Source organism: Plectropomus leopardus, chromosome 21 (assembly GCF_026936395.1).
Source record: "Plectropomus leopardus strain MGB_pleo_1.0 chromosome 21, ASM2693639v1, whole genome shotgun sequence".
In the NCBI taxonomy this organism is placed as follows: domain Eukaryota; kingdom Metazoa; phylum Chordata; class Actinopteri; order Perciformes; family Serranidae; genus Plectropomus; species Plectropomus leopardus.
In genome coordinates, this window is record NC_142196.1 from 1,481,012 (window position 1) to 1,504,451 (window position 23,440).

Here is a 23,440-nt window from a genome sequence, read left to right on the forward strand (position 1 = left end):
ATATGAATTTTCTAATTTGTCCAGTTAAACTGTACACTAAAAAATGTCTCAGAAAATATTTAAGGTAAGTAGTAAGCGATGCAGTCACAATTCGGCATGTTTGAACAGAACCAATTACAACTACAGTTATACCCCTTAAACCCTAATGATTGTGTTGTCACAAGCTATATTGTGAAGAAAAAAAAATAGAAAAATGGAAGCTTAAATCCCCAGGGAGCTGCAAAACAGCTGTATACATTTGCTGCTGTGTAGAAAAAAGAAGCGTACAGTTTCAAAACATTATGCAAAGATTTACGCATGTTTACTTACTCATGTTTTTTTTTTTCCCTTACCATGTGACCCCATAGGAGCTACTAGTAAACATGCAGGAAAAACACATTTTTCAGTTCATCCATATTTGATAATTACTGTTCTCTTAAAATAGTCTCAGTGCATATTTATAAGCACCCCAAATGTCCTGGGTCCCTGTGAAGCAAGATCCCTGGCAGCTTTTCTAAAAATGGAAGCACACAGTTTCCTCAGCCGGCCCTGTTCCATCACTTGACTCACTACAGAGAGTGAAAAGGAGAATGGGGTGTCGGGTTGTGGTGAAACATTAGCTGTGAAAGGCAGGCCGTTGACCTCACAGGGCACAGACAAAGGAGGACTTGGCTTGTCTCACTACAATAGTACATAAGAGTGTTAAATGGTTTGACTAATCCATACATACACAAACACTGTATGTATGGACTAGTCCATTTCTGGATATTTGTGGTGCCCTTGGAAGGATGTCAAATGCCGACCCTAAAGTGCTTAGAATATTTCATACTGCCTAATGCAGTGGTTCTCAAACTTTTTTCAGTGATGTACCCCCTTAGAAATATATTTTTAGTCAAGTACCCCCTGACACGGGCAAAACATTTTTGGAAGAAAAAAGAGGTACAGTGCTGTAAAATCAGTGTCTGATTTATTAAAGCCAAACAACTTATGTCAGTGAATCTGACAAATACATTCATATTGCAAACATTGCATGTAGAAACAAAAAAGAAAAACAGAAGACGGTGACGACCAGGAAGGTGGTCACTGTCAAAACTCAAATATGCAAAACGCTGCTAATTTATATTGGTCTCTGTAATGGTACAAAATAAAAAATATACATAAATAACAAAAATGTGTTCACAGAAATACATCTATAACTTAATTATAAATAAATAATATTTTGTTTAAAAAATAAATTAACTTTATAAATAAAGATTTGCTCACAAAAAATAATTAACATTACCTCTTTTAGAATTTAAAAAAGAAGATTGCACTTTAATCAGTTTGCATTGAACATTTGATTTGATTTGAACAGCATGTAACGCAGTGATTTATGAACAGGAAAAAAATGTACTCAGTACATTTTAGTGAGAAATATGGGCTTGCACCTCACTGAGGATCTTTGTCATTCTTGGTGGCAGGGAGGCATAGTTTCGGCCAATACAACAGCGGCGGGGAGCAGTAGGTCTTTCGCTATGGTGAACGGTTTTTTGGCTTTAGCAACGAGCAAAGACACCGCATAAGAAGCCTCCAGGGCTTTGGCTGATGTAGTGGAGGCTTTTCACATTGTGGCTTGGGATGACTTGAAGTCAGAAAGTTTTCTCCTGAAGAACTCTGGTGGCTTACCAACATGACATCCATGTTTTGTGGTGAGATGCCGCTGGAGATGCGCCGGCTTCATGCTAGCGTTGGCTAATTTCTCCCCGCAAAAAAAACACAGTGCCTGGGGTGGGTCAGAGCTCGTGGACGTAAATCCCATTAAAACATACTCTTCCATGTACTTTCTGTACTTCGTCGGCTCTGGTTTTGCCTTCTTTTTCACTTGTTTATCCGTACTTTCAGCAGCATTGCTGCTGCGCTTTAGCCACGTCTCCATAGTTACAGTTTTATCTGGTAACGACAGGTCGTTGACAAGTGCGCTGGGTCAGTGGGTCAAACTACCCCCATTTGAGAACCACTGGCCTAATGTATGCAGGTCTACTTAACACGCTAACCCCTGACGTACCCTAATTACAATCAGAATATAATGTCAAATAAGAAACCTTGCTAACATGAGGCCTCTGCTGTCTGTTTTAAACAAATAAAGTGGGTATCTTTCAGTGTTAAAATATTTTTTAAGTATGAAACATCCTCTGTGACAGCATTTCCTTGCTGAACGGTGGTAGAGGGACGGTAACACAAAGTGTGAATTTGGTAGTAATATGACTGTAACTTTGGAGGATACCTACCTGGTTTTGTTGCTCAAAGTGCTAAAGCCTTTCCATAAAAGAATTTCGTCATAGAAAAATAGAAGTATAGAAATAGGAATAATTATGGAGACCAATAACTCTTTTAATGTACATGTCCAACACATCATCATCCCAAGTCCTCACGTATTACCAATTTGTCAGTGAAGTTCCACGTCTTTATACTGTGTTAATCTCTAGATATCCTTCTGCGTCTGCTGTTTACATTCCGAGATGCCGTTACTGACACCAGGATGTCAACAAAAGCATGTGGTTATGTTTTGGCAGCAATAGCACATGGGACAAATGCTGGGATGTCAACAAAAGCACAAATTAACTAAATAATCTGGAAAAATCTAAATATATAAACCTATTTTCTTCTGGGTCTCAGGAGGATACACACACAACAGATACCACCTGTCTGTCTTTTGTGAGCCTGCAAAACCAACAGGAAATTAAATGAACTGTGTCACTATTTGAGACTGTGAAGGCTTAGATTTTTTAGTTACAAATATCTTAATGCTGTGATCTCTTAAAGTTCTGGTGTATTATCATTGCTGTGTTGGGTGGGAGATGTGAGCTCAACCTTAATTAAGATTGACCCCAAACATTCATCCAGCGCCATCTAACTGTGGCTTTTTATGAACTCATTCTCACCCAGTGTTTGGAGAATATTTTTCTAGTCTCTTTGTGTTTGTGCCATTTCCTCCTCTGCTCAAGTAACTCTTAACACCCCGCCACTTCTGTTTTACTTTAGGAGTTCTTCTTAGAATTTTGCCAACAGGGTCAATGCTTTGTAGCAGGAAGCTATGTGAATACAGCCTTACATTATTTAAATCCGGAAAAAAAGATACTGTCAAATTATAAAATACAATTTTTATAATGCTCTCATCATAGAGGAGCCACTAATTAATGTGGCTGATGTAAGAACGTGAATGGCTTTGTCAATAGCCTGCATTTGTCCATTCTGGGCTACTGTAGAAACACAGCAATGCAACATAGTGCCAAGGACCCGCTCCCAAAATCGCTCATTCTTTGATTACAACAACACAAGCATTCTTATTTTTTGAGGTGATTCTACACTAAAAACAGCATACATTTATTCCATTACTGCCAAAATATCCCCCTCAATCCTACACAATGGAACTATAAACCCCAGAGCTTGATATTTTGAGATGACTGACTCTCACATACATATAGCAACCTCTCTCTGATCACACTCACACACACACACACACACACACACACACACACACACTTAATAAAGAGAAACTGAGATAAACCTATAGGGGCAGAGTAACCATATTTAAATCAAGGCCTTTGAAGTAGCTCTTAAACTTCAAACCTGCTTATGCGCTGGGGTCAGAGTGAGGTCACAGGGCAGGTTGAGCGAAAATGGCTCCAAGAAAATATACCCTGCACAGTATGTAACTGAACTAGTTCAAGCAGAAGATGAGGATTTGGCAGAATGTTTCATGAAACTACCTGAAGTGACACAGCAGAGTACAGTTCTGATGAGGATTTTGAGATAATTGACAATTTATCAGGGAATTAGCTGGATACTATTGCTATACATGTACAACTATACATGTTGCCATATGCTTTTCTTGAGTAAAAATAAACACATGCTTTGATTGCTAAATCCTAACCATGTGCTTGTGTTGACATCCCAGCTTCATTTGAAATGCCTTCTTTAGACCGCTACAGACTACTTTGTGTTAGTTTCAGGTTTAATCCGACTTTGGATGGAATTATTTAGAAACACCAGGATGCATCGCTCTGTGTCTCAACCAGCTGAGCTCTCATTATTTTTACCAGGGGCAGATTTTCGGAGCCTGGGGCCACAAGCACATGACCTTATTTTCACCCTTTCTCCAACTGTGAATGTTGGCAAGCTGTTGGCAGCTATAGGAGATGTAGGCCTACTCAAAAGTTTCACAGAAGATTCACAGAAGTTGAAGTCAGAGTCCTGCAGTCAGGAGAGGTTGACCTATTATCAGCACAATGTGCTTAAATTTACCTGAAGTTTGTTTGATGGAGCTTTTAATTTTTATATAATGCTGGAAAGTTTAATAAATAATAAATCATATGTTTATTACACTCCAACACACCATGGTCAAATGAAACTGTGTCAGTGAACTATGGGGGCAAAAATAAACTACAAAAAAAGCAAAATAATTGTTCATTAAGTATAATTGAAGTAAAATGCTGAATTAGTTGTGATACTGATTTTAGGTGTGAGGGTTCAGACCTTTGCTGGAAGGAAAATTTAGTAACTGGACCTCTTTTAGTAAAGTAGGTCCACCAGTTGGTGATGCCTGTTCTACAGTATATTTGTCAAGTTCAATGTCTGACAGAAAATAAATATTTAAACCAAAATTAACCTTATGATATCTTAATATATCTATTAGGAGTAAAAGGGAACCTTTAAGCTTGCCAGAAATAGTGATTTGATGTATATTGTGATATATATCAATATCGACTGATTAATAAAATTATCATGATAAGACTTTTTCGATATCACCCAGCCCTACCTGAAGTTAATATGTATACACAGAAGTCCACTAAAGAAGTGGCAATATGTGTCTTGGGATGAGAACGTGTTAATATCCACTACATAATAATGCAGAAATGTAATATATACTTGGTTTGCAGAAACATACAATGCCAACATTTATTCTGGAGACTGGATAATGTTTCTGCTACTACTTGACAAAAGCTGCCATAGAATTAGTCATATCAACAACAATTTCCTCTTCTTAAAGCTACAACTTGCTCAGTTTAGCTTTGTGATGAGACTATGGTGAATAGCACTACTCTAAAGGCTGTAGTCAGGGCAGAGATGCACCCTGTTGCAGATGATTATAAAAACTAAACATGAATGTGGTCAGGCACCAGCTGTAGCTCTTTGCTGGACAACTCTGATATGCAAAACACCTCTGCACATGCAGTACTATGCATAAGTCTTAGGCCACTCTGAACTTTATTTTAGCAAGGTTACACTGACCATACATATTTATTTCACAGTAGTCTCTTTACAAAAATACAACCAGTATACAGTATTAAAAATGCAAATATTTCAGAATAAAACAACCCCATCAGGCTTATGTTTTCTGTGACCTCCATTTCCACTTAGCGTGTCTTGAACTCTCTTAGGCAGGCAATATGAGATTTACAGTACTAATCTTTAGTACTGTAATAGCATTCAAGACATGTCCAAAGCTCAGTATTGATTGTTTGAGCTGCCTTTTGTTATGGTTGTATGATTCCATGTTTCACACTAAATATTGACTTCAGTCAGAAAAAGTCATTTTGTTTTAATTTTGTTTGTTTTTGTTTTTTGCTGTTTGAAAACATTGTACATGTTTTCTGTATTCTTTGTATCTTCATAAAGAGACTAAGCAATAAATGTGTATATTACGTCCTCATTACAACTTTTCTAAAACAAAAAATGTATGGTGGATTTTTGCATACTACTGTACATTCAAAGAGAACTAGGTTTATTGTATTTTACTTTTTTCCTTTGTTTCAATTGTTTATTTTAAATCAAATTAAATGTAATTTCAAATTTAATATAAAGAGCAACATCCTTTTTTTTTAAACAAGTCAATTGTTAACATACCCTTGTTTCATTTTTTTTACTCACTCAACTTTTTTATTGTCTTGTCTGAGTCTCAATCACATGTCCATTTGTAAATGTCACATTGTAATAATCAGCAAATCCACTTCAGTAAATTGCTGTGGATTTTAGGCCGTAATAAAACAAAGTGTGAATCTGAACCAACAGCCACATGGATGAGAGGAAATACACAGGGTGGTTTAAATAGCAAACATTTATTCCAGTCATTTGGACAATGCACAATTTGTCATCTACCCTGATCAGCGTGCTCTGAATGCTCTGTGTGACTGCTTACTCTTTAAGCAGTCAATGATTTGCTACTTTGATTGTTACACAAAATGTAACTTTTGAGCCTTTGTTTTTTTTCTTTTTGACCTCAACTTATGGTAAATCCGTTTTTATGAATTTTTTTCTTGCTGCATAGAATTCATACAGCTGATCACAGTATCAGAAAACATGAATTATTCATCCAGGGACAACACACGAGGCTACACATGCAGAGAGCATCCATTCACAGGTCTACTTATTGGATCTACATTTCTACCCACGTGTCACATTTCCATCTTTGATTTTACAGGCCTTTGGGAAAGACTAAATCAGACAAATCCTTTAAAACATTGCCAGAGAAATACTCATGTCACATCTGTTTTCTTTATATCCAATCTATGTATCAGTTATGTTACTCTGGGGGGGGGGGGTTCTCTTCTGCAATCCTAAAGGGTCTATGGTCATTGTTAAGGCTTTGATCTAAAGAAAGTAAGTTCTATTTTGCACCCTCCCATCTTGTTAGATCAACTTTGTAAAGATTGCCATGATCAGGTGATGTCTTACAGGCTGGTTTCACATCTGCAGCATCATGTACTGTGAGTACAGACTATAATGGCAGTCCATTTTGATATGTCTGTTGTAAATATGCTGGTATGAAATGTTAGTCTGGAATAATGCATGGACTGCTGTTTCAGTGGGTAGCTGAATTGTATTGCACATCATCAGAAATCTGCAGTACTTTAGTCAGTAACTCCTGTACTTTTTGTATGTTTTCTGTAATTTGAAAGGCAGTCATATTTCTCCAGTATGTAGGTTAGTAGGGGCAGTTTGGATTTTTCGAAGTGTTGTATGGGGTTTTCATCCATAGTCAATGTATTATCTATCGTAGATGTGAGCCACCACGTCCCCAGTTTAGAGAAGCAGGCAGGAGTTTGACATGAAAGCTAAGTACTGCTGTGAATTAAAGGTGGAAAAAGTATTTTAGCCAAAGAAGTCTGACTTAAAAAAAAATCAAGATTAGTTTTAGGGTACACTATATTGAGAATATTTTCACTGCTTAACCTCTTGTCAATTAGCCCATTTGACAGGAGAAGCCATTAATGGCTTCAGTTCCCCACTAATGCACCAATGTGAAAGCTACCAGACTCCACTGAGAAAAACAGTAATTTCTAGCTTGCTGAACACCAAAGCTGCTGGTCTGCTGCTGCTTTGATCAGTTAGTTAGTTTGTGGTATTGTGGCTCTGCTGTTCAAAAGGGTTAGTTCAGATTCACACAATAACACAAACAAAATACCTGATCGAGTCAGCGGCAGACCAGCAGCTCCTGTGTTCAGTGATGCTAAATCATCACTTTTTTCAATGGAGTCTGGCATGAAAAGAGTGATATAACAGCATCATTTTCCCATTAGAAATCACTGTCTGGCATTAGAAAAGCAGTAAAAATACTCTAAATATAGCATAAACTCAAACTGGAGGTAATTTTTCTGTGGTTAAAATTCATTTTGTTGCTGACCCTTCCACAGCAGTAGATTGATTAGCTTCTATGACTCCAGCCTGCTTCAAACTGGAGTTGTGCCAACTGGCATCAGCTGCAGGTTATACACTGTCTTTGGATACATATCTCACACAACCCCACTTTGGAAAAGCCATACTATCCCTTTAACACAGCCAAAAAAATATCACTATAGAGTTACAATTATGGTGTTGGTACAGGTTACAGTGAAAGAATGCACAAGACAACAATAACTGATAAATCTGGTGAAATTTCTCTAAATGTCATCAAATCCCATGTCCCAAACCAACAATGCACTTATCCTGCTAACAAGTACTAGATGTGTATCAAAGCCTGATATATCTTCATCCTCTGTGCCAAAGAACTCTATAGTTACAAACACACACCAATCAGCCACACTGCACTAGGTGATGTTATTTTTATTTATGCAAACACACACATTGTAGTTTAATTTGAGTCAATCCCACATACATTGTCCTGCTGCCACAAATTTAATTAAAGCACCACGTGCATTATTTTTGCTACTAAAATGCTATTTTAAAAGAAAAACTATATAATTTTGATGTGATTTTTAAGATTTGAATTTTCAACCGATGGAGGTGAGAGCTACAGACAGCATGGAGTCAGAGAGTACTGAGAAACTGAGAAACACATTGTTGGTTTGGGTATTTCATGGGATCTATTGACAAAAAAAAATACAGTCAAAAGAAAATTATAATGGTTTCCTTTATGATAACATAGTACCTCTGAATTATCTGCTATCCTGTAGCATTGCATAGGAAAGGATAATTTCTAAAGAAATTATGACTTAAACTCATAACTGATTCAAATTTTACTGTCAAAGCTGAGCCACTGAAACACATCATCTTTCTAAGGCTTGCATCAAACATACTGATTGGTGGTCACTTGAAGAGTTGGTGTTTATTTGATAGGAAAGCAGTGTCCATGAAATGCACCTCAGTAACTCCTGTTAAAATTACACCTTCATTGGATTGTGTTCCACACATCCTAACAACCCCCAATATTCTCCTATATTGCATGTTTCAAAACTCCTTTCCCTAAGAAGAGCCAGCCTGTCTACAATCCGAAGTCGTCAGATAGCAATGCTTTTACAGTGCTTTTGGCGTAATATCCTGACACCAAAGGCTGCCTTTTGCGTCCACATGATACGCCGTTGGATGGCTGAGAATATGGACAGAACCGGTCACAGTGTTACTATATGCTGGTAGATGGCTGGACAACACCTGCCATGGCAGCGTGATACACAGACTGTCAGCATCAGAAAAGAATGCAGACGGACAGAACCTGTCGCGTCACGTTGAAACGCTGCTGGTAAAGACATAATATAAGGAGCACACAGGTCCCTGTAGAATGGACAAGGCGGTGGATGGATTGCACAATCCACGGACTTTGATGCAGGAGTCTGGTGTTTGCTTCCTGTCTGAATGTGATGTTACCATATGCACCTTTTCCTAATCCTAACCCTCTGTGCATTTGTTGATGTTCCTGCGTTGGTTACTGTGTGTTTGTGTTGTCAAAAGATAACCACATGCAGCATCATCCCACCATGTGCATTTGTTGACATAACAGTAGGGCCATCTTGGAATGTCAACGTAGACACTGAAGGATACTTAGAGTGTAATATGTATATGTAGAAGTCTAGTGCAAAGCAGAGAATATGTTAGTACAGCAGTGAAGGGGCAGCAGCTTGATTTAAGCAAAAACAGAAAACAAGTCTGTGGTAATGACCTCTAAGTATATACAGTAATTATAGACCTAATTATTGTGATGACAGAGGGTACAATAAATTATTCTGAGGTGATTAAAACCAAATTCAGCAACTGTAGTGCTTGAAGAACTCAAAGCTTGATTGTTCAAATAACACAACAGAATGTCTTTCAAATATTCAATCCACCCGGACTTTAAAAATAAACATTTTCTTTTTGAGCGTTTGATTCAGTTTGAATCAAAACCTCAGATATTTCCACACATTTATTAAATTATGTACACATTTCAAATAAAAAATGTTTTGGAATGAAACAAAAAACAGCCTGTAGTATTGACCTGAAGGGGCAACAGTACTTAGATAAAAAAAAAGAAAAAAAGATTGCCATATAACTCTCACTTTTAAACACAGAAATAAAGGATACACTGTTAAACACATCTGTAAATTCAGTCTTTTTGAACTCTTAACACACTTATGATAAAAATATTGTGATATGCACTATAGAAAAGTGACCATGCAAATGTCCTTAGGGTATAGAATAAATCATGTACATTATAATGCAGGCTAGCTGTACAAGTGCTGAAAGTTACATCTGGTGATTTATATTATATTTCAATGAAAATTTTTAACTTTGGCAAATCTTCTCATATAGTCACTCTGGAATGGATATCTTCATAGCACAATTGGCACCAATACTGTGTTTGTATCAAATTTAATTTCTATTCAGTGGATGCTTATTTAACCACTGATATCCTAATAATGATATGCACTGTCATGTAAACCACTGTAAACAACACATTTTATATCCCCTTAACTAAGACAACTGTCCTCTTTTAGTTTTTTCCCCAACAGTCACTATCTTGTTCGTTCTTTGTATTAGCTTGTAAGAAAAAAGTAAAACATATTAATTATTTTTTGTCCTTTTTATCTATTGGCCTTTTTATAGCATTTGAACACTGGATTGGATTCTGTAGAAAATCTGCTGGTTGCTTTATTGAAATGAGTTTCCAGAATAAAACTGGATGAAGGTGTATAACTCAGAAAAAACTACCTTATCCACACTTATCATCCCAAAAGGTTTTCATTTCATGATGACAATTAAACTGAGGTATTACAATTCAACAGCAGTGTTGTTTATCCTTATCAAAGAATGCTACATGTGGTACTTGTAGAACAAATCAAGTTTGCTTTATGACCATGGCAAGCACAGTGCGTTTCAGGATGTTCTGCTTATGAAGAACAGAAATCTGTTTTTTGCAACATTTTGGGAAATAAATTTGTTTGCTATCTGAAGTGTCAGAGGAGAAGTTCAGTATCAGTCTCACCTCTGTGCATCCAGTACAGAAATAGGTCCCTGATATCTTTAGCTAAGCACAAAGACTGGTATGCCTTTAAACAACTTGTGGAGTTGACAAGCAACATGAAAAACTGAAAACAGGACAAAGTTGTAACTGTGTTATGCAACTTTAGAAACTATTTTTGGACCAACAACTCCTTGGCACAAAGACGGAAGGCAGCATAATCTTTGTGCTAAGCTAGGCTAAACACATTTTTGACCAGATATCTCAGTTTGAAACTCAAAGATAAAAGTGATACAGAGATGGGTCATGGTTTTCACTATAAATAGTTGTTTATGTTCTGTTTTTGATATCCTCAATGTTCTCAGCACAGAAACACAAGAGGCTCCCTTATACGGTAATGCTATAGGTGCTTGCTAGGCTTGGGTGGTATCAAGGTGTTACGGTATACCAGGGCATTTTAACATCCGAAAGACCTGACACCACCAGAGGTCAGTGTCAGGTCTCTACTGGTGGAACAGGCAGGTGAGCTGAAAGACAACTAGTGGCAGAGGGAGAAGTTACAGCACTGTAAACAGCCGGCGGCTATTTTTTTAGTTCGTTTTTTTAGTGTACTGTTGTATTTCTCTGTTTAATAGGGAAAATAGGGATGAGATTATCACTTTCCTTTGTAGGGGGTGGAAGTGCATAATGCCTCATATTTAGAGCGTCATATACTAAGGTATGAAATATTACATATAGCTCAAGCCTAGTGTATGCCACGGCCATCTGATTTAATTATTTCAGCATTTGATCTGATCAAAGGAATATTCTTTTCTTTTGGTTTGGTATGACAGCTGTTCATCTTTTGTGATTTCATTGGGAGACTTCCATCTCCACACAACTTTTGACATGCTCAAACTGCCTGTCACCTTTTTCTTTCAGAGCTACCTCTCTTTGTGTGTCTGATAATGTTTGCATTTGGTTTTGGGTTTGACAGCAGCAAGTGTATTTCTCAAAATGTTCTTTTGAAAGCTACAAAGAGTGCTTTTGAGCAGACTGGACCTGCCTAATTCAGTCAGGTGGATTGAGGTCAAGTATTGCATTGAGTTTGGGAAACCTACTGATTATCATATAGTTTAAAGAAGCATAATATTCCACTGTTTTGCTGCCTTTTTGTGCTGTAGATATAAGATTGGTAGGAAATCCAAATGTAAATACACAATATAAAGATAAGGTCAGGGTTTACACTATACAAGGTACAGTAAACACATATTTCAGTGCAAGTCACAGCATATTTGACTTCATAGCTACAGAAGGAATGCTAAGCACACTTATGGTTCAAAACAGTATTCTGTTGAGTATGTGGTTTCTGTACAGAAAAGAGACAAAATACAAAACATATCTCTGTCACATATTAATGTCATTGTTGCTCACTCTAAAATAATTCATTCTTTATCTATTCAAATTATACAGTAGGTTGTATAGTAAATAGTATTTTCTGGTGTAGCACCCTTTTCAAACATACACAGTATTTACAGTGCAAGTAAGTAAACACTGGCTCCACAGCTATGATACAATTATGTTGCTGTGGTTTGCTACAGTTTGGACGTTACTGTGCTACTTGCTTTTTTCTTTCTTTTTTCTGATGATTTATATCCAAAACATATGGAACTGTTTAAAAAAGGTTCTCCTGTTCCAAAGCACTGGCACAGCATCAACATTACAATAGGTTTCCTTTGGAGTGACCACAAAAGTACACAGTGATTATTTCTACAACACTTAAAAGGTTGTGATTTAGTGTAAACATGTACAAAAATTTCATGCTGAATAAAATCTTTCTCTTTTGAAGTTATTATGATAATATACAATGGCAGGTAATACTGACTTGTCACAGATATGGGGTTCTCTGAAAATCTGTCTGTCTTTCATTTTTAGCTACATTTTCTCAGAAGTTTCCAGTCATTTTGTAGGTTAGTCCTTGAAAACAGGAGTTATGGATGTTCCCTTGTAGAAAATGTTTCGGGCGTTATCAGGACTGTTGGCTCTCTCAGGAATCAGGATGATATTATTGCCTTTTCTCCGCAGGGTGGACTCACGACTAGAGGCGACAGAGGGTGTTTCTGAAGCACTCTCTCCACCTCCACCACCACCACCACCTCCTCCAGATCCAGAGCCACTACCATCGCCTGGAGTGACTCTTATGGTGGAGAGGCCCTGGGGGTGGAGCCGGTGCTCTGACTGACCAGTGTTCTGGGTGTGAACAGTAACTATAGGTGGGGTGCTAACAGTGGCGGTGGTGGTCACAATGTGATTGACACGCTTCCTGTCAATGGACCCTTCACGTACCGAGTCTGAGCTTTCGGAGTCTCTGTTTAGATCATTGAGCTCAAAGGACTGCCTCAAACTCCCTCCTCCACCAGTTCCTCCTCCTGTTCCACTAGTCCCTGTACCTCCACCTGCCCCAGTACCGTGATCCAGGGACCGCCACCTCCATGATCCACTTCCATCAGTGGACGGAGCTTGGATCACTGGCTTGTTGTTTTCAGGGTGGGCTTCCACTCTAACAATTGCTCCAGTACTCCCTGAAATACTGCCTGTGGTGCTACCTAGTGAGCTGGGCCCCATGGTGCCAGTGGGGTCTTGATCAGTTAGCGCCCTGTAGCGAGCAGAACCCTGGCAAGTCGTGCTGTTGCCACAGCCTATGCTGCTCTCATCTAAGCTCTTGGAATGGGTCTGTAGTAGGCCCTGCTGCTTGGACATAGCAATCACTTGCATGATTCGTGGCTGTGTGTTCTGCCCATTATCGTTAGTCCTGCAGGCTGTAGTCTTCTCTGCTGCCCTTTGCCAGTTGGCCTGAACTGTGCTATTTATTGTCGACATTACCTCACTCCCTCCTCCTCCCCCTGTCCTTGGGGAGGTGGTGTTGTAATTCTCATGAGCTTCCTCTGGTATGTGGACAAGCTGTGAAGACCCAGGTCTAGATTGCATGGATATCCTGGCCCCTCCAGTGATGCCGCTACAGTTACTTGGTAGGGTGGTACTTGCACCTGTCGCCAGCTTTGACATGTATGCATGACCATCAAAGCCTCCATTCAGGCCCATAGCTGGCGGCTCAGAGCTGGATCGAAGCTCCATGCTACCATGGTGGTGTGGATGCTGGGAGGACTGGCCAGATGACGAATCTACAGAGGAGGAGAAAGAGTCAGGGACCTGCAGGGAGCATTTATGGTTGCTGTTCTTACTTTTCCATTGAGACAGGAGCTGCTTTGAGCGGCTGGAATCCATGGAGGCATGGTGGAGGGTGGCGGCATGACGTCTGGCTGCTTCTTCATACGCTGCCATGGCCTGGGGGGTGTGGACCCGAGGAAGGGTGTGGCTAAAGGTCACCATGGCATCTTTGCTCTGGGGGCTACGGGGGGAGATCACTTCTACATCTGCACTAGAACGCTTCAGACTATCATCAGGCCTCTGCTGTTGAAGGCCTCGGTGGAGAAGGCCCTCAGAGTGGGAAGTGGGTATGCCAGGTTCCCCAGCCATGCTGGCTTTCATTTGCAGATGGTGGAGTACAGCCTCCTGGCTTATGTGGGGCAGGGAGCAGGCTGGGCGGTGTAGAATTGGAGGGGGACTGGTACTGGCCTCCTCACTTGGCTGAAAATTCCCAACTGCATACAGCCCCTAGCGACAGAGGAAACAGAAACATGAAGTGAAGTGCAACATTTATTTATTTTGCATGACCCTTGCTCGAGATCTAAAGAAAACCTTGAGTGTCTTGAATAATTTCTGTTTTGCTGTGGTTCATCTTAAATTGTGTGTATGTGATGGGTTTATCAAAATAGAGTGCATGGAGGATTTAATTTTATATATGAATTTAATGTATTGTAGTTTTTCAACACATTCTCATCCCAAATTGTCACATGTTGCCACTTTGCAGTGGACTTTGGTGTCTACATATTATGCTCCAGGTATCCCTCTGCATCTGCTGTTGATGTTCAGGGTTGCCGCTAGCGTGATGTCAACACAAATACATTGTGCGATTAGGCAGCACATGGTTAACTTTAGGCAACAAAAGTACATGACAACCAACACTAGGACATCAACAAAAGCACATGCTGGCATGGATAGTCAGGATCAGGCAAGAAGGCCACATATGGTTAAGTTTAGGCAAAGAGGCACCTGATAAGGTGTAGAAAAAAAACAATCACATTAAGATGTGAAGCGAACACCGTTTTCCCGCATTAAAGTCTGGGATTTGTTTGATCCATCCAGCAACCCTCTTACCTCCCCCATGGGAACCTTTGTGCTCCTTATATTATATCATTACCAGCAGCAGTTCAACCTGATGAATGCCAGCGGGGTATCATGCTGTCACAATAGTTTCCATACGGGAGCATTGTCAACTCTTTTAATAACATTGGGAATGGTTCTGTCCGGCCGTGTTCTCAGCTGATGCCGTCCAGCAGCGTATCATGGGTATGCGAAAGGTGGCTTTTGACGTGGGGATCTTATACCCCATCACTGCAAAAGTGGCAGTATTTGACAACTTTGGAATGAGAATGGCATGGCTTTTCTACAGTTAAGACCTAGCATCAATTTTCACTGCAACCCCTATCTTTAACTGGCCACAAATTACATGACAGCAACTGTGTGAACTTCTACAGACTTGTACTTTTTAAAATTAGAAACAAAACTTTAGAGATGCCAGCAGCATGTCTCTACCAGGGCAACTACTATTAGTTAATAAATCCACCACTGTGAGCCAGACCAAAATATCTCATCAATTATTTTGATAAATTAATATAAAATTTGGTACTCCTAGGGATAAATACTACTGGCTTTTACTATGGAGGTGTGCTGCTCTTTAACCCAGAGACAGAGACAATCTCCAGGCTGGCCGGGGCTGGAACAGGGAAACCATTGGAAAGGAGGCTGATGGTGGGACTGGCCCCTACCAGGTAAACAGCAATAGCTCCTCCAAGCAGGAAGCCCAGGTAGACGTCAATGGCGTGGTTCTTGTACTGAATAATCCGGGTCAACCCACAAATTATGGCACAGATAATAAATGAGAAGACCAGCAGAGGCTTGAGAAGCTTGGATGAGTCTGTCAAAGTGCTGTTGAAGTACATCTGTGGAGACATGACACGTTATCTTTATTTTCCATTGCCTTTATGAGTATCACCTCAGGATCTTTATTGCAAATCAGCAATTTGTCCAGGAACTACAGTGTTAATCTAACTGTCTTCTTTCTCTGTGTAGTTTTGACCAATATAAAAGGTATATTCTGAAGCAATTAAAATAGTTTAGATTTAAACAATTTTACTATTTAAGTACTTATGTAAGTATATACCTTCCAAATACTTACATGTAACATATGAGTTACAAGGTACAAGCCAGATTTATTTTTCATTTTCTTTAAATGTAGTTTAAGAAAAAAATGAATTTAAATTTGACCCTAAATCCTACTACATCACCTTTGAATGCAAAACTTTTGTTTTTGCTCCCATTGTTCACAGGTTGTAGTTCAAAGTCTAAGACCTTTTTCATGCGCTCAACAGATATATTGCTCTTAAATTTTGGTTGTAAATTTGTTAAAATCTGTACTATCAGACACTTCTCCTTTTCCAAGATAATCCATCCACCTGACAGGTGTGATATATCTGTAATATTCTTTCTGTTTTCTGTTTATGTGTTTGTGTCCACTTCCTGTTTTATTTTGATACGTGTTCTCATTTTGTTTAGTGCTACTTTCACTTCCTGAGTTTTCCCACCTTTTTTGATTGCCTCGTGTTGTTTCACTCACCTGTTTGCAGTTAGTAATCAGCCCTTATTTATTCAAACGTCAGAAATGAGAGATTTTCATTGTCGCCTAAGTGTGTTTATGACCCCTGCTTCCTCTAGTAAAGATTTGGATTTTTTTTTTTTTTTGACTTTATTTTGCCAAAAAAATTTGAGACCAATATGTGCAAAATGATACAAAACATAGTGAAGGAGGACGATAGTTGTTGAACACAGTCCCACAAGTTGGTTATGATGGAAAAGCTGCTGTCAGGTCAAGACCCTGGTGAGGACAACAAACAAAAGAGCTCCTCTAAGATGGTTTCATATGATTTGTGCAGAAATTCCTCGGTTGTGCAAATAGTGTGGTGAAGTAATGAGTCCTAAAACACTGAAGTCTGTTAGCCTTTGAGCACTTCAGGTTCCCTCGTCTTAAAGTCTATGGGTTTTTCAAATGGGTTTTCAGTAAAATGCCTTCAATAAGGTCTGTGATTAACATAGGCTTGAGATATTTAGACGTTTTGTTCTGCAACATAAAATATGTCCGCTTAAACCCGTTTTTTTCAACTTTTAAGGTTTTACTCATCTTAGAGAAAGCGGTTGCTAACAAGTGGCTAAATGGGACTACAGTGTTTGTCGGGGACGTTAGACGTCATCACACCAGACACAGAAACTCAATAAACCCACTCGTACGCCTTCATAGCTTAACAGAGTCACACTCGAACTTGTAGATTTATTTGTTTATAATATTTTTCGATCGTGTTTTAATGTGTTTTTCATTGTGATGTTTAAGTTGTGCGACTTCAGTGTAATTCATGTACAGCCTAACAATAGCTTTTTGCTTCTGGCGATTTCATTTACGCTTCAAAACTCACAAAAGTGGTATTCATCTGTGATGATTATCACGCTGAACAAGACATGTACATCTCATAAACCTGTGTTCGTCAGAGAACTTATTTTTGGCAATAACTGAAAATCCCATTCAAAAATCCCATAAGGCTTTTGATGAGGGAACCAGTGTGATGCTTACTTCCTGTTTGGCCTACAAAAATACGTCATCCCTTCACCACTCTAGTACTGCATCAGCTGTTCAGTTCGCTGCTGCCTTGCAGCGGAAGATGCTCGATGTGGTGGTCCTGAGCTGCTTTGGTTATATGTGGTCTGTGGTTGTGAAGTTGGTTGGATGTACTAGCAAATTAATCATAACAACATCAGAGATGTTTTATGGTAGTGAAATGAGCATCCAGTTGACAGGAAACAGCTTTATGGGACATTCCTGCTATATGAAATCTGTGTTATTGTGTTGTGTGACCAAACTGCACATTTTAGATTGGCCTTTTATTGTGACAAGGCACACCTGTGTAGTAATAATGCTGATTATTCAGCATCTTGATATGCCACAACTGTAAGGCAGATGGACTGTCTTGGAAAAGGAGAGGTGCTCACTAACACCGTGTCCCAACTGGGTGCGAGTGTCAGACTTGTGCGCCATATTGCAATATATCGTATGCTGTGCATACACACCGGATCCACAATGCATCCACACCGCATCCACCAAAATGGAACTTTGTCATCTTATTTTAACAAACCACTTACCTATTAGCTGCACACTCAAAGACATAACCACTGAAAAGATGGGTGGGAACTTACTTCCTCATTATTCATATTCACAACAATACTATTGCAGGTGACGTAAAGCTATCACTGTTGTGGTCATCACACCATATCATACCACCACCTCTTCTTTATAAAACAAGCTAGTTTGCTAGCATCCCACACAGAATTTAGAGAAACATTTAGCTCGTGGCAATCTCCCTTCAGCAAGATGCAAACTTATTGTAGCAACGCCCACATTCCCATCATGCCTAGTGCTGGACTTAGCAGCACTAGGTGTTCACACTGAGCTTTTCTTTCCCAACAAAAAAATGGAAACATGGTAGACTCCCTTACTAAAAAAATGTACTGTCTTCTTCCATTGAAATTATGCTTAAAGAATAAATACATTTAGACAAATGGAGATATTTGTTATTGATATGTCTGTTTGTTGCCGTGCAGTCAATGAAAGAGACAGAAATGAAATAGAAAAAGGGCGTGTGACAAAAGTGTGGCTCAAAACAGCACTCTGCATCACTCGCGGTAATTTAGGAGAGTTCAGTAGGAAATAATGTAATCAAGAGGATTTAGTCACTGACACTGGCTGTCTACTTAGGACACGCCGTAAACATATTTTAAAATATTTTTTTAGACAAATATCTATTAAAAGTATGGAAAATCTCAGATCTATAACTTAAACCTCTGAAAAAATGGGAACAAAAGCACAAATGTTGCATTTTAATAAGGACATATATCTATGTATACAAATACTAGGGGATGTGGGTGTGATTAACGTTTTTACAAAATATTTTTGTTGTTTTATTAGATACTTAATGACTATATTATTAATATCTATCACTGCTACAATTGAGCAAAAAACACAATGTATATCAAAAATGCTAATTCAGCCTCTGAGTAGGAATCCGGTGTACATGTTTAATTGATTTAATTGATGATTGTAAATTGTAGTTAACAAAGCAAGAACAGACAGTGTCTTAGTAGCGCTGTTTTGAAGAATAAGGGCCACACCATTTAGCATCTAATCTGATCAAAGTGCACATTTGAACTCGAGTTTCCAATGCTCTGTTCATTGTGCTGCAGCCAACAAGCTAATTAGCCTGCAAAGCATTGCTATTATCAGTCAGATGGGCCACTTAGTCTTTTTTCTTCTCCTGAAAAGTTGACGTTCTATAGATGAGTAGATTTTACATAGTTAGGTTATAATACTCCCAAATAAGAGTCATGCAAAAAAGTGAATCTGGGCTAATTCCATCATCCACCACTCAGTATTTGGCTTCTACTCTATCATCAGCCGCTTCATGGCAGGGTGAGCAGGGTTAAGTGTTTGCGTGGGCTCAAACTATTACTCACCGAAACATAGACAGCGGCGAAGGATGCAAGGGTAGCGTGCTGCGATGGGAAGGATTTTCTGCAAGAGATGAAAGAACAGAAATAGACCCAGTCAATGTTCACATGTGGATGTGTGAGTCAAAAGGAGGTGGAGAGAGGATTTAACCACAGCCAGCAAAACACAAACATAATGATATATCGCAAAGTACCAGTGACATGTCAGATCCACAGTCTTGCACTGCAGTGGAGCAACAGGAGCTTGACTGTGTAATACATAATGAAAGTGAACCTGTAGCCCAGTTTTTCCACCTCCAACCCAATGACCTACTTCTGACAGCTCCTGATACTCTCTCCTCCAACCGGCCTTCATCTACTCCTGACTCAGCATGTGTGGCACTGTGTGTTGTTGTGCATTCATGCAGTTGTATGTTTGAGAGAGAGAGAGAGAGAGAGTGTGTGTGTGTGTGTGCATGCTTTACAGTTGTGTGCTCTCCTCCTTAAACAAGCATTTACAACATCTGTGGAATCATAAAAAATTAATTCCCAAATGAGAACTCATAGAAGAGCTTCTGACTGCACTGACCCACTTTCAGCACCGAAATAACCAACATGATCATACATTTATACACATATATGACACAGGTAGCCTAGACATGGCAGCAAGGCCTGAAATGTATTTGGACCGTTTTCCCCCCATTGACCTTCATCAACTCTACACTTTGATTTCTGCATCTAAGCCATCAACATGCCTGCAAGACACCATCCCAACTAGGCGACTTAAGGAAGTTTTGCCTTTATTAGACAACTCTTGATTTGATATAATCAATGCGTCTTTATTAACAGTCTATGTACCACAGTCCTTTAAAGTAACTGTCATTAAACCCCTTCTAAAAAAGCCCACTCTCGATCCTGAGATTTTAGCTAACTATAGACTGATATCTAATCTCCCCTTTATTTGTAAAATCCTTGAGAAAGTGGTTGCTCATCAAATCTGTGACTTTCTCAAAGATAATAGTTTATTCGAGGACTTTCAGTCAGGCTTCAGAGTTCATCATAGTACAGAGACAGCACTTGCAAAAATTAATAACAACTTATTGATTGCTTCTGTTACAGGTCTGGTCTCTGTTTTAATCCTATTAGATCTCAGTGCCGCATTTGACACCATTGACCATCAAATCTTACTGCACAGACTGGAAGAGTTAATTGGCCTTAAAGGAACAGCATTAGCCGAGTTTAAATCTTACTTATGAGATCGTTCCCAATTTGTTCACATCAATGATCAATCCTCCGCGCATACTAAGGTCTGCTTCGGAGTGCCACAGGGTTCTGTGCTTGGACCAATCCTTTTTACTTTATATATGCTTCCTCTAGGCAACATAATTAGAAAACACTATAAATTTCCATTGTTATGCTGACAATACACAATTCTATCTGTCTATGAAACAAGATGAAACTGATCAGCTATCTAGACTTCAAACATGTCTGAAGGACGTAAAAGCCTGGATGATTCAGACAAAACTGAAGTTATTGTTATACAAATCTCTTAGGTCACCCCAACTGGTGCAGAACACCACTGCTCGTGTTCTAACGGGAAGCAAGAAAAGGGATCATATTTCTCCTGTTTTAGCTTCTTTGCACTGGCTCCCTGTGAAATCCAGGATTGAATTTAAAATCCTCCTCCTTACTTAAAAAGCTATAAATGGTCAGGCTCTATCCTATCTGAGGATGGGATCCCTCATCATCCTCTTCTGCCCTTCCTGAGGTCCCCCCCCTGTTACAGGGGTTCTTTTTCAGGAGTTTTTCCTTGGGTGATTTGAGGGTCTAAGGGCAGAGGGATGTGGTACACTGTAAAGCCCTCTGAGGCAAACCATGTTTTGTGATAATGAGTTCTATAAAATTGACTTGACTATATTATTGTGCATCTGTTATAATTATGGTGTTAATGGTGATGCAATTACTGTCCAAACATGGTATATATATTGCGTTAATCTCAGGTAATCCTGGCCGACATTCCTGTCTTTAAGAGGCTGCAGCAGGCTGAGTTCATATAATACCAGCATCATGTTATACAATATCAAAGTAGAAGACCCGAGGAATCCAGTGGTATCAACCATGTCATGATAATTTCTTAGGAAATGGGCTAAACACTCCAAAGTTAAGCTAAATTTTGGTGAGGAAAAACAGCAAGGCCATTCCACAGGGGTCACTTTGACATTTGATCTCAATATATCTGAATGAAAATAGATTCATGAATCTCCCCTTTACATACATGCCCACTTTATGCTGGTCACATGCAATTTAGGGGGAAAACATGCAGCCTTTCGCATGCAGTATAAATATCATTTTCCCCTATTGTATTTGAATATTTCTGCATATCAGGGTTCCTAAACAATCTTGTAATTGCTGCACCTATGAGCTGAGCACCCAGGTGCAGCACAAAAGCCAGCTAAGCATTATTTTGAAGTGTGTGAATGGCCACAGAGCTGTGGAGGAAAATAAATGAAAGAGGTTTAATACAGCACTGCTGAAAAGGTGAAAAGTGACTGCAGACCAGTCACCATGGGGGAAGACTCAGGTCTAAGGGACGTCCTCAGGTTGGCATGTAGTGACCAATCATATGTCTTACTATCATGGGGAACAATAGTTTCACACATACAGGACCTGTATTGGGTTAGCTGTGCCTCTATCAGAAGGTCAACAGTTTGATCCCTGGCTCCTCTAGTCAGCATGTCAAATTATCCTTGGGCAAGATACTGAACCCCAAATGGCCCCTGATACTGCTTCATCAGTGTGTGATTGCTTGGGAATGGCTAATGCGTGGCAAGTGGCATCTTGTATAGTAGCCTCGGCCACCAGTGTGTGAATGGGTGTATGTGACATGTAGTGTGAAAGCCCTTTGAGTGGTAGGAAGACTAGAAAAGCGCAGGTCCATTCACCATTTACTATTTCAGGATCAGAGAAAGCAACTAAACTGGAACTCCTGAAAAGTGACAAGTGCTGTCATTTGATTCCCAACCAAGACCAGCCTGGTGAGAACTGCTTTACCTCATCAATATGGACTTCAAAAGTGTTTTGAAATACAACGTAATGGAATTGTAAACATGCAATTTAAAAAGGGGATTAATCATGATTAACTATTGAAATTCAACAGTTAATTGTGATTAAAAATAATATTTTTTTGACAGCCCTAATAATTAATATGCAGGTATTATTATGTGGGTATTACAAATGTACTAAGAGGTTATGATTTGGGGTCCAGGAAATGTGGTTCAGGAATTAAATTCCCAAAGCCAAAAAGGAGTTAGAATGTTCTTGAGTGAAAAAGGTTCCTGATAAATCTCTTTCATTGGAAAGGCACTTTTTTTTTCTTGCTAAATGAGGAGCTTAAATATGGCATTTGTTATTAGTCAATTGTGCTGCTTTTCTACTGCATGGTACAGCCTGGCTTTACTCTTTTTAACTTGCTCATCTTTTATTTTCAATAAGCAAGAGTTGTGAATAGTACAAAACTGTAAGCCATTATATCCTGGACACAACATCTTGAGCTGGTCATTTGGAGACAAAGTCTGCCCAGTAGTGATCTCTGCCGGTATTGAGTTCTGGCCAAAACACCCGTCCAACTAATCCTGAACAGCCCCATTGATTGCGAGGTTACCAATTGGACAAAATGATCAGCTGAGAATCCAGCATACTAGGGATTACTATCGGCAGTTAAAAAAGAAATAGAGAAAGAACCTGGTATCAAAAGTGAGCCGAATCCAGTCGACCAGTCAGCAGAAATCAGGCATTAGTCCTTCTGCTTCTGCTATTAAAATAGGTTAATAATACCCCTGGTGCACAACTGCTGCAGCAAAACAGCTGCTCTGAAAACAAGACTGAAGCTAAAGCTGCCACAGAGAGAGAGGAAGACTGTGTTTATGCCACGAGCACTGGGTTATATTTAGACCCCCACAGTCTGCAGCCAAAACCTGTGAGTGTCCCAAATGCAGAGGTCAAAGCTAGCCTCATCCCCTTCACGCACGCACACACACACACACACACACACACACACACACACACACACACACACACAAACAC

At 39.3% G+C, this 23,440-nt stretch overlaps 1 protein-coding gene across 1 annotated transcript in view; it reads right to left on the reverse strand.

Moving 5' to 3' along the window:
• Window positions 1-6,061: 6,061 nt before the first annotated feature.
• Window positions 6,062-23,440, reverse strand: part of plppr4b (phospholipid phosphatase related 4b) — a 50,895-nt gene continuing 33,516 nt past the window's right edge. The window contains exons 5-7 of the mRNA XM_042510024.2: window positions 19,385-19,442; window positions 15,598-15,771; window positions 6,062-14,323 (exon numbers count right to left, since the gene is read on the reverse strand). Of these exons, the coding sequence (XP_042365958.1) occupies window positions 12,620-14,323; window positions 15,598-15,771; window positions 19,385-19,442 (1,936 nt within the window). The 3' untranslated portion in view covers window positions 6,062-12,619. The remainder of the gene's footprint in view (window positions 14,324-15,597; window positions 15,772-19,384; window positions 19,443-23,440) is intronic.